This window comes from Cheilinus undulatus, linkage group 21 (assembly GCF_018320785.1).
Source record: "Cheilinus undulatus linkage group 21, ASM1832078v1, whole genome shotgun sequence".
Taxonomy (NCBI): domain Eukaryota; kingdom Metazoa; phylum Chordata; class Actinopteri; order Labriformes; family Labridae; genus Cheilinus; species Cheilinus undulatus.
In genome coordinates, this window is record NC_054885.1 from 15,328,314 (window position 1) to 15,340,306 (window position 11,993).

The following is an 11,993-nucleotide window of genomic DNA, read 5'->3' on the forward strand; positions in this document are numbered from 1 at the left end:
TAGGATCATACTGAGGTCAGCGGTCTGCAGTCAGACTGTCTTGCTATTTGTTTTGAAAGATTTTTATAGGGGGTCCTTTTGCTTTCCTGTCCAGGACAGCTGAACAGAAAATGGAGAGAGAGTGGGGAAGGCATGCAATTAAACAGGACCTGTACCAACCAATCCCATAACCACTGCATTGGGGGCTTTTTGCCCTTTTTCTATTTGAGAGATATGACAGTGGATACAGTGGGGAACTGAGATGAGAGAGTGACATGCAATGAAAGACTTGAACATGAGGTGTGATCTAACCACTCAGCCATACATGCCCCCTGGGAATAAATGTCTTGACTAAAGGATAACTCTAAAATGTAATGACTTTTGTTGAGTAATACTGGACTAAAAGCTTTTGGAGTTTCGTCACCTTATTCAAGACAAAAACGGTTGATATGATGAAAATGTGACTAAAACTGATAAGGAAGATCAAATCCAAAAAAGTTATCAAAATTTACCCTGTAATACAAGCTACTGAATTTTCTAAATCAGAATCCTCTACTTTTATACTGCAGATATGGTGTGCATACTTATTCAAAATGAATGAAACCACCTATTTTAAAACCCTTTCTCTTCCACTTTTGACTACAGAAAAGAAGTTAGATGTTTCTATTTAAAACAAAGACAAAATAACCACCATTTTTATTATCTGTTTCAGATATGAATTCAAAGACTAAAGGATCCCAGGACTGGAAACAGCCTGTTTGTTTTTCAAGATAAAGAGACATTGTAGAAACTGGTTTCACTTTTTGTCTTACCTTTGCTAAGTAAATGTTTGCTTCTTCAAAATTCACATACTTAATTGCCTCAATTCTAAGGGGAACTCTGTTTTTTAAGGAATCGTATACAAAGATGAGCTGCTATATTGATCACAACTAGAAAGAATGTTTTCAATCTGGTCTTATTATATTCCTGCTTTTGTTATGAATATAATGACATGATTTTCAGACGTCATCTCTGCTATGTCAAAAACGTCAGAGTCTCCTTCCCATATTTAACTTTAATTAGACTGCATGCTCGCTGCCAAAACACAGCCCAGGCCCTTTTCTACGATAGTTATTTTTTTTAATCTGTCCCTCAGTTGCTCTTTTGACAGTTGTTAGCCTTGGCAACACAATTCAAGCATGAAGAATTTGAAATAAAATTCTGTTACAAGTCTCAACATGTCCTTCAAAATATTCAGACAGCACTTCCATCTTTGGGAACCTGGGGACTTTTTTGATCTCCAAAAAGGAAACAAAAAGCACCTATTGTTCTGCTCTACGTAACAGCAGTGTCAAGTGTTCTCTTTGAGCTTTACACAAAAAATATACTTGAAAAACTAGTATGATCACACTTAAAAATATGCCAAAATATCTCGCTTGGCTGGCAGCTTGTTATGACGAAGAGAAACGTAACGTGTTTGATCTCTGATTTGATCTCAGCGTCACAGCAGCATACTCTGCATGTTTGGCTCTTGAGAAATCAACTTTCTTGGCAGTTCATAATACTTGTTTCAATGTGTCTTGTTGCACAAACCTGTGAATCATTTGTAGGAGAGGTGTCATGCTTCTTTACACTACCCTCAGAAGTTGGACCTACTGTGTTACAATGATAATTTCCACAATGGGGCTCTCAGATTGGGAGTTAAATGAACCAAATGTTAGTTTTAGACATAATTAAAAGTCATGAAAGCATTAAATTCTTACAAAATGATACAAACCTGTTCAATACCAAGTGGAATCTCACAGTGTCTCCTCTGTAAATCAAGCAACTTCTTATCTTGTCAAGTGCAGAGATCCTAAAGATATTAAAGCAGGTGTAATTCCTTCTTGTTTGAGGATAAAATCCCAGTTTGAGGTTTGTTTCCATATGTGATCATCCAAACACCACTCCTGTCATTGTAGTCTAAGCTCAACAGACACCAGCTCGGAGGCTGCCCCGTCCCTGTGAAAGCCCAGGGCTGTATTAGTTGTTAAATGACAGACAGTGCTGCAAGCTGGGACTGAAACTCCTGCCCTGTGTGTGAAACTTCCACACCCATTCACAGTGCAGGCTCTTTCTTTTGACGCTTACGTCTTCCCTCCCACTCACACAAGTCAAACCCTTCCTTCTCTCATTAGTTCTCATGTTCTGTTTCTTGTACGTGCAGGTCAAACGTCCTGTTTTGTCCTTCTGACATATTTTCACAAACTGAAACCTTTCCCTTAGTTTTATCCTGTGCTGCATTCCTGTGGAATCAGGAAAGGTGTGTCTGCACTTGTCTTGCCTTGGGGGTGAAACACACAAGGATTCCAGGCTTGTTTGTGTCTAAATCTTTGAGTTTTTTACTTTTATTCACCAAAAGTTCCACTGTTTTGCTAAATCCCTGCTGTTTTAAACACTATTTCTTCAAACCGGCTTCTTCTTGCTATTTTTTCAAGTCATACCATCTTCCTGCTCTATGACCCAGAGATAACAAATCTCTCCTCCCCCTTGGCTCAACCATTGATGACTACCTGGCTGCATTTTTTCAGAGCTGACACCACTCGCTGAGAGCTCTGACGATGTAATACAACCGGATCTTTCCTCATTGGGATAAAAAGCATGGGAGTGTTTTTATTGCTGTGGCTGTTTATTTATTCTGTGTCATACCCTGATCATTAATCACCTTGCAGTCTATTATGAGATACCGTTGTCACAGGTGTATAAAATCACCTAGCCATGCAGTCTACATTTGCAAACATTTGTGATACAAAATGGGTCATTCTGAAGAGCTCAGTGACTTTAAACATTGTGCCTTGATGGATGCCACCTTTGCAATAAGACACTTCAAGAAACTTCATCCCTGCTGGATATTCCATATTCCAAAGTAAGTGGTATTATTAGAAAGTGGAAGTGTTTAGGAACAACAGCAACTCAACCTCAAAGTGGTAGACCACGTAAAATCACTGGGAGAACTTGACCGGCCCACACAGAGCCCTGGCCCAGGCCTGCACACTTGGCTGGGCCCCTGGAAACCCCCAGAGAATGGGTCATGCCTAGTTGGGATTTATTGATCATATCATTGCATTTGTATTGGAACAGTGGGATTCTGTCCATTTTTGCCACTTTTTTAACCATTTTTCACCACCATCTTCATCCAATTTTGCAACTTTTTGCCAATTTTGCCACTTTTAAACCATGTTTGCCACTCTCTACCGTTTTTCTAAATATTCCTGTACATGTGCTCCCATTTGGCCTTCTTTTAACCATCAGATGTATCACTCTGTCAATATTTGCATTGAAAAATAAAAACAAGCTGTTTGGATAGCATGCTGGTCTTCACTGTCCCTAACATCCAATCCTGCAGCAGCTGTTTTAGACATCAAAATAACTAATTAGAATCTTGATGTCTTATTTGCTTCTGCAGCTCCTAAAAAGGCATCTGCATTAGTTTAATTCTGTTTCATGACCAATTAAAAGCACATCACTGGAGCTTTAAGTGTGCCCACATGTCTGATCTCCATAATTTGGGGTCTTCTACTCTGTCTATGATCTAAGTTGTGCTTCTTGGAGTAAAAATAGTCATCAGTAATTAACCAGTCTTGCTTAAAAGTAGTAATAAAGTTGAAAATTAACTGGGTGACTAGAGTTACGAGGTCCAGTCAAAACAAAACTGGTGAGGCTTTTTTTTTTTTTAAATCTGAATGAAATGGCTCAAACAGACGTCATCAGGGTGGATCATTTAGTTACAACCAGTCTTCCAGTCTATCAGCAGTTGCAACATGGCTGTTCTGACTCATATCAATTTTCAGGAAGGGTTTCTTCACCTGGGGGTCCAGACCTGCCTACAGAAATGGCTTGGCCCTTAAAAGGCTTAGGAAATTGGCCCTCCCCAAATGCCATTAATGTGTATTCCCTCTTCTTTTAACCATGAGTTACATGGTTTAGCATTGTCTCACTGAAATATGCAAGGCCTTCCCTAAAATAGAGATCTGGATGGGGGCATACGCTGCTCTAAAACCTCTATATACTTTACAGCATTGATAGTCTTTCCAGATGTGTAAGCTGCCCATGCCATAGGCACTAATGTAACCCCATACTATCAGAGATGCATGCTTTTGAACTGTGCACTGTTTACAAGCTGGATTGTCCCTCTCCTTTTTAGTCCACAGGACACAGTGTCTATGGGTTCCAAAGAGAATTGACCACAGAACAGTTTTCCATTGTGCCTCAGTCTAATTTAAATGAGCTTTGGCCCAGAGACGATGGAAATGTTTCTGGATTGTGTTCACATGTGGCTTCTTCTTTGCTTGGTACAACTTTGACTTGCATTTGGGGATGGCATAGTGATCCGTGCTGATGAACAAAGACTCTTGGAAGTATACCTGAGCCCATGCAGTGATTTCCAGTACATTTTCCAGTACTGTTTTTAATGCAAGGCTTAAAGATTACAAGCATCCAATATTGACCTTTGGCCTTGTCTCTCACATTCAAAGATTTCTTCAGACTCTCTGAATCTTTTGATGATATTATGCACTGTAGATGATGGGATATTGATAATAAATCAACTTCATAAAATCTTGAGAAAGAGACTGTAATGAGATTTTTATTACAGCAAACTATTATTGTTATCCCAAGATAATGAGAAAATAACCTAAACATAGTTATTATCTCAGCCATAAAATGTCTAAATACATGTTCATTAAGGGCTTCCGTACAGTTTTATGTTTGTGCTGTCTTATATGGTCGGCATATGATCTCAAATAATATTTAGCATTTCTCATGATTTTATTAAAACTGTAATATCTCTTTAAATATAAAAAAAAGCATTAAATCACAGCCACGCCTCAATCTCCTAATCAACCAATGAGGCGTCGACAAGCCGTGAGGGCGGAAAAAACACGGAAGCGCTTCAATGAAAACAGGACAGGAAAGGGTGACACGTCGGCTGCACCTTGTTTTGTGTTCTGCAGAGCCAAAATGAACTTGAATTAAATAGATTTTAGTTTAGTAAGGACTGCAGTTGTGTCCTCTTTATTAATTTACCCAGCACTTCTCTACTTCTGCGTTCAAACACCCAAAATGGACAAAGAAACAGGTGTGGTTGTGGCGACAGAGAGATATGGCAGCGCAGAGTCGTGGAAGTATTTTGCAAATGATGGTGTGATGGAGAGGAGAAGAGATGGGAAAAAAGGAGAAAAAAGAGGAAACTCTGTTGTTGGAATTTTTAAAGTAAGGATTTAAGACATGTTCATGAATCTAAGTTGAATGTCTTTATATATTTACTCCCCTGAGTCATGTATTTTCTCTTCAGAGTGTCTTTCTGCCTCAAGGCTACCCTGAGAGTGTCAGTGCTGACTACCTGCAGTACCAGCTCTGGGATACTGTGCAGGTACAGTGCTCATTACACTACTTTCCAGGGCGACTTTAGAATCAGATCTTAGAGATAGTCAGCTTTGTAGACATTTTTACAAGTGTTCAGCACACCCACCAAAACAAGTACTTTTTTATGTGTATCATTTATTAACTTTACAATAATAAAACCAAGTGGCACGAGTTTACCTCACAATATATATATTATTTACTTATTGAAATCAGCATGCATGTAGTTACACCATCCCTTTTCAGGATTTTTATGCATTTTTTCATGCATCTCATGACCTAGCAGCTTTACCTGCCTGATCACATGACCATCACATCATCCGCTGATTTCTGAAATGGGCATTTAAAAGAGGAAATGAAGGTTCTGAGCTATTTTTTTTTATTCTACTTGTGGTGCAAATAAATAAGTACACCTACATTATTGCTGTATTTTGATACATTTTGGGGTAAAAATTAGGGATGCGCTGAAATAACATTTTTCCAGACCAAGTGCAAGTACGAGTACTCACCGATAGCACATACAAATATGAGTACATAATAATGCCATAACTGTTCTTAAACGCTTTTGAAAGTTTGTTATTTTCATCAGATGTTCTTCATCTCTCCTCTTGACAGTTTATCTGTGCATAGTTTTTATTCTCTTCTACTTATTCGTCATCATTTGTGTTAAACTATCTACAAATATTAGAAACTTTGTCAACATACTCTAACATCATGCTTTAAAATGAGGCTGAGCACAGTATCTACATTGTTTTATTCCTACAAATACTTAAGCTTGGTATCAGCATGGATACCTTTTAGTGGTATTGGTATCTGTGCATCCCTAATAAAAATGATTTATTTCTGAGCTGTAGCCATTGTTGTCTGCCTGCTTTTTTATCTATGCTCAACCAAATCTCAATAGATCTGCATTAATTCTTACTCATCTACATTAATCTAGTAACAGAGCTTTTTCTTCTCCATTTCAGGTTGATTGTGCAAAATATGCTTTTTTTCAGGCATGATCTATTGGCACTGAAGTTTGACTACTACTTTTTATGTTAAGAAGAAAAGGCCAGGAAATAAAGTAGTGTTTGGAAAGTATCATGCAGATTTAAAAATGGCTGGGAGATGCAACCATAATTTTTGAGGAGTGTTATGGCAATAAGGGGTGCTTCAGCACTCCAAAAAAAGGTTCTAAAATTGCCTTTGCAACTGTCAAACAAGGGATGTAATGATGCTCTCAATTTAAATTACGAAATGCATCATGGTACTGTGTTCAAGATACAGTTTTATCAGGATTTTGTACGATTTTATATAGAAATGGCGAGATTTAAGTTGCTTTTTGAGCAAATGTGATTCAGTTCTCTGATGATAAAAATACCAAATATCAATAATTCGAAATAAAGTTTATTCCATGGACACAACTATAACTTTTTCATTTCAAGGTTTTTTGAAATGTTTTATGAGCCTGCTAGGTTAAAAGGTGAAGCTAATGCAGAAGTAAAACAAACTGAAGTATAGTATATATTTGGGGCTGGCTGTAGCAGAACCAAAAGTCACTCACGTGAAACAATTTACTGTATACTGTAGGAATAAATGTTGGTTTTAAGGATACAAGTGATGGGTTATTAGGGGAATGGTTAATACGCCTGCAATCTGGCACTGTGAGGCTGTTTGCTGGGAGGTTTAACTTTCTTCCACCTAAGCTATTTTGAGGCAGTTTGGCTGCCACTGCTGGCACGCCTTGGAACCTCCTTCAGCAACCAGATATTTTCATCACTAATATTACCTCCAGCACTTTTTACGGTCTATGGGTTTTATGGGTGATGTAGAACCAAAAAAGAAAAGCATCCTGAAATGTATGTTTTTGTCAAATTAATTAAAGTATCCATGTTTGCACTGATTTTTTATTATATTGTAAGATATTATCACATCTTTTTATCATTTCCAGATTGAAACTATCTTTTCACATTCCTCTGTCTCTTCTTCTTTCCCTCAGGCTTTTTCCAGCTCTCTTTCAGGGACTCTCGCCACTCAGGCCTCACTCAAAGGTGTTGGGGTTGGAAACCAAGAGGCAACAGTAGCTGCAGCCACTGTCACCTGGTTACTCAGAGGTGATCCCTTAAAATAAATACTTTACATCTAATATTCTATAACTTTAAAAATGGCATTTTTTATAGAATTTCTGTTAATTTAGTGGTCAGTAGAAAGGAAAACATTGATAACATTTTGATGTTGAATGACTGAAGACAGTAAGTTTGGTGCTTAGGACTGCTATTTTTGTACCATGTTATCGGATACCTGAATACAATTTCATTTTCACTGGAATCATACCAAAGCTTTAAATCCTGGTATCATAACAGTCTTGTTTACATCAGTCTTTAAGAGTGTCTGCAGCTTAAAACAATAATTTTACTCTGTAGATGGAACTGGCATGTTGGGCAGAATCCTCTTTGCTTGGCAGAAAGGGTAAGTTCATGTTTTTCCAATCCATTTAAAGTTTTGGAAACTCTTATATTTTGATGAAAACTCTGATTTGTTTCTTTTCTTTTTGCTCTAATTTCTCTTTATTATTTTAACAGGAATAAACTGGACTCTGAGGCCAAAAAATGGAGGTATGCTGTTATGGCTTTTTAGATCTTTGTAATGTCATTAAAATGTACATTTACATATTTAAGCATGTTTACATTACTGTTAAAAGCCTTACTTGTAGACTTTACTTTTAGGTTTAACTCTATAAATCTGATAAACTTAACTTGAGGCTTTATTGGTATCTGATGCTAAGTTTTGGAAGCATGTATTCTTTCTATTTGTTTGGTTGTAATTATTGTATATTTATTTCTGTTGCTTTATTTGCTTTGCAAACATGCTCCAGTAAGAAAAAAAATCCCAGTCTGGGATCAATAAAGTAAATTCATCCAGTAATATCTCTGTGCTAAATCATAAATCTTTATTTTGAACTTATTTTGAGGGATTTTGTTCAATTTCTTTCAGACTGTTTGCTGATGTTCTCAATGACATTGCCATGTTCATGGAAATATTGGCTCCATTTTTTCCTGCTTTTTTCACCCTGATTGTGTGCACAGCCGGGATATTCAAGGTAAAAACAGCTGGATATAACTCCAGCAGCTAAAGTGTAGAACTCAAGGGATGCTCATTATTTTATTTCATTATTCCTTAACCTAAAAAAGAAGTTAAGAATTCAGCAGGTGCATGTCACCGTGTTGTTATTTGCTCAAAGAAACAAGCACAGACCTCAAACAGAGAGCCTTTAGAGAATTATTTCACAGCTGATCTTGCAGGATAAACCTTGGTTGCCGTGAGTAAATAGATTTTAAATTTTAAAAACCTGCTTCAGACTTTTGTGTTCTTCTCAAACAGTGTATAGCAATGCGCAAGTCAATTACTTAAAAACAATATGCATATATTGTATTATACAACAGCTCGTTCCAGCAAAGGAATCTGGTTGGACAAGAGGTGTTCATTCAAGATCTGATAAAGAGTACAGCATCATGAGGTTATACAGTTAATAAACACTGAAGTAGACAGTATTCGGCCAAACTGACACATTATAACAGGCATTTCATGATAATGGTAAAAAACATACAAATAGATATTAGATTTCTGTGGTACAGAATCACAGCGGTGCTGAAATCCAGTCCATCTTTCTCTCTCATGTCCCATTACTTGACTAATGTACTGTCAAACATAACAGTTAACCAAGGTCCCATTATCCCCATGCAATGCCTTTTTGATCACCACAAGCTGACTTTGTTGATTTATTTGTCTGTCTTCATCAGTCTATCGTTGGAGTGGCAGGCGGTGCCACCAGAGCTGCTCTGACTGTTCATCAGGCCCGCAGAGACAACATGGCCGACATCTCGGCCAAAGATGGCAGTCAGGTACAAATCAATTTAATTCAGATGATTTCTTTTAAGGCTGTGAGTTTCATATTTTTGTTTAAATTTCACAGGAGACTTTAGTGAATCTGGCAGGCCTGCTGGTCAGTTTGATACTCATTCCTCTCGTCACTGATAACCCAGTGTAAGTACTGTGATATACAGAGCTGTGAGAAAGTGTTTGCCCCCTCCTGTTTTTTAAATGCATATTTGTCTCACTTAAATGTTTCACAGCAAAAGAATATTATACCAACAATCAAACAAGGTGGTGGTAGTGTGATGGTCTGTGGCTGCTTTGCTACTTCAGGACCTGAACAGGTAGTCGTAATTGTTGGAAACCTGAATTTTGCTCTCTACCAGAAAATCCTTTAGAAGAAGAATGTCCGGCAGTCAGTTTGTGACCTCAAGCTTAAGTGCACTTGGGTTATGAAGCAGGACAATGATCCAAACACACCAGCATGTCCACCTCTGAATGTCAAAAAATACAAAATGAAGTTTTTGGAGTGGCCTAATCAAAGTTTGCTCTCAATCCTATTAAGATGCTGTGGCATGACCTTAAACAGGCAGTTCATGCTCAAAAACCCTCCAGTGTTGCTAAAATAAAGAATTATGCGAAGAAGAGTGGGACAAAATTCCTCCACATAAATGTGAAAGGCTCATTGCCTATTATCGCAAACACTTGCTTGCAGTTGTTGCTTCCAAGGATGGCAAAACCAGTAGTTAGGTTTAGAGGGCTATTACTTTTTCCTCATAGGGCCAGTTTGGATGTTTTTTTCACCTAATAAGTGAAATCATCATTTATAAACTAATGATCTGACATATTTAAGTGTGACAAATATGCAAAAAATAAAGAAATCAGGAGGGGGAAATACCTTTTCAAAGCTCTGTAGAAGATTACTCAGAAATAAATGTGAAGAGTGTTTTTTTACATTATCTGCCCCTCATTCTCCTTCTGTCTTTCTCCTCTCTCTCAGACTGACACTCAGCCTCTTCTTCCTTTTCACCGTCCTCCATCTCTTTGCCAACTACAAGGCTGTGAGGTCGGTTGTCATGGAAACCTTCAACGAGGCGCGGCTTTCGATCGTTCTGCAGCAGTACCTGAAAGACAAACAGATACTGAGTCCGTTAGAAGCCAATCAGAGAGAACCAGTTTTCTTTGGTATGAGTCATGTTTTTTTCTGGTTTTTTTTCTGTTGCAATAGGAACACATTTTTGCTGCAGCAATGATATGTTAATTCTTGCATTTAATGACATTTATTCTCCTGTTTTTCATCAGAGCTTAAAAAAACAATGCCTGTCAGACTCGGAGTGAGGCTACAGGATGTTCTACAAAAGTAACTACACTTCCCTGTTTTTCTAATTTGAAAAATATGTGAAGACACAATACACAAATTGACCAGTTTAATATAATTTTGCTGATTTTTTAGCCCAGAGGAACTTAATTTGGCTTTGAAGGAGAACAGCATGCCTTACATGTTAGGAGTAAAAAATGGTATGCCATCTCTCTTCTCAAACAAAAACTGACATTACGATGCTTGTGAAATACTTTGACACGTTTTTAACTAATTTTTAACTAATCTGTCCTCCCCTCAGGTTGTGTTTGTGTTTGTTTGGGACCAGGAGCATCAGTACATGACGAAATCCGAGCAATGTGCCAAGCTGTTTGGCTTAGCAGCAAGTTGAGCAGTTCACCAGAAACCCCGACACAAACGCGGTTAGGTGAGTTTTTACTTTTCCTTTGAAGTCACTTCAAATAGGAGCTACAGTGTATGGACAAAAGTATTTGGCCACACCTGTTAGTTATTAATCTCAGGTGTTTCAATCAGACCTGTTGCCACAGGCGTATAAAATCAAGCACCTAGCCATGTCTCCTATTAAAGTATATGCATTTAAATACAATGCCCTTATGGTCACTGTTGGTGTCATGGTCAGTCAACCAGATACTTACTCAGTATTTTTCTTCCATTAATCTTTTTTTTTAAAGGTCACTGGGAACTTGTGCACAAGAGTTACAAGCAGATGGACACAATTTTTGGTCCATTTCTCAAAGGTAAACACTCAAACAAACTTTTTTGAACCACAAATCAACATCTTATCATGTTCTTAAAAAAACATGAATATTATTTGTAACCATAACAGTCTTTGTTTACGATTTCCAGGAGTGGAAGCTGCGGGATGGGACACAAAGAGAACTCTGTTAGACTGGGATGAGTGGAGAGTTGAGTGGAAAACAAAAAGCAACTGAGCTGAAATGCCTGCAGCCATTTCAAACTGTTAATATTCCCTTTTACAATGTTTTGATTTTTAATAAAGATCAGTATTTTCTTGAAATTCTTGTTTTAATCATTCTGTGCCATAAAAATAGCAGAACTTATATATGTTTTATATACTCTATTATTTCTTTAAAAGACGAATATATTCAAGCTGTAGGTTTAGTTAGAAAGTTATTAATTGAATATTCTTTCATGTGTGTTTTTTGATTAGTTTACTGTCATCTTTATTAGACGCACCCATTTAAGACGTTTACCTGTTTGGCACATATGACAATAACACTTTCTTCAGTCCGCGAGATGGCGGTGTGGCACATTTGTGTTCAATCAACACGACACGAAGAAGAACGAACGGCGTCAGCAAGAGAAATGTTTAGTCAAGCTGTCAAGATTATAATGACTACCAGCGGAAATGACCATCCCATGTCGGTGAAAACAACGCACAAATGCCTTGGAACATACGTTTTCTTTTTCAGAATCAAGT

At 37.6% G+C, this 11,993-nt stretch overlaps 1 protein-coding gene across 1 annotated transcript; it reads left to right on the top strand.

Annotated features, from left to right (window-relative positions):
• The first annotated feature begins 4,885 nt into the window (after positions 1-4,885).
• On the top strand, positions 4,886-11,570 carry rusf1 (RUS family member 1). The gene is made up of 14 exons (XM_041777935.1): positions 4,886-5,208; positions 5,291-5,368; positions 7,340-7,454; positions 7,764-7,809; positions 7,923-7,955; positions 8,335-8,440; positions 9,141-9,242; positions 9,314-9,384; positions 10,214-10,398; positions 10,516-10,573; positions 10,667-10,731; positions 10,833-10,958; positions 11,224-11,289; positions 11,399-11,570. The coding sequence occupies exons 1-14, from the start codon at positions 5,059-5,061 to the stop codon at positions 11,482-11,484; spliced, it is 1,287 nt and encodes a 428-aa protein (XP_041633869.1). The 5' UTR covers positions 4,886-5,058; the 3' UTR covers positions 11,485-11,570.
• Positions 11,571-11,993: the final 423 nt, after the last annotated feature.

Coding starts and splice junctions, on each gene's coding strand:
- rusf1 (XM_041777935.1), top strand. CDS start 5,059: ATGGACAAAGAAACAGGTGTGGTTGTGGCGACAGAGAGATATGGCAGC. Junction 5,369..7,339: donor AGCTCTGGGATACTGTGCAG/GTACAGTGCTCA, acceptor TCTTTCCCTCAG/GCTTTTTCCAGCTCTCTTTC. Junction 10,399..10,515: donor GAGAGAACCAGTTTTCTTTG/GTATGAGTCATG, acceptor GTTTTTCATCAG/AGCTTAAAAAAACAATGCCT.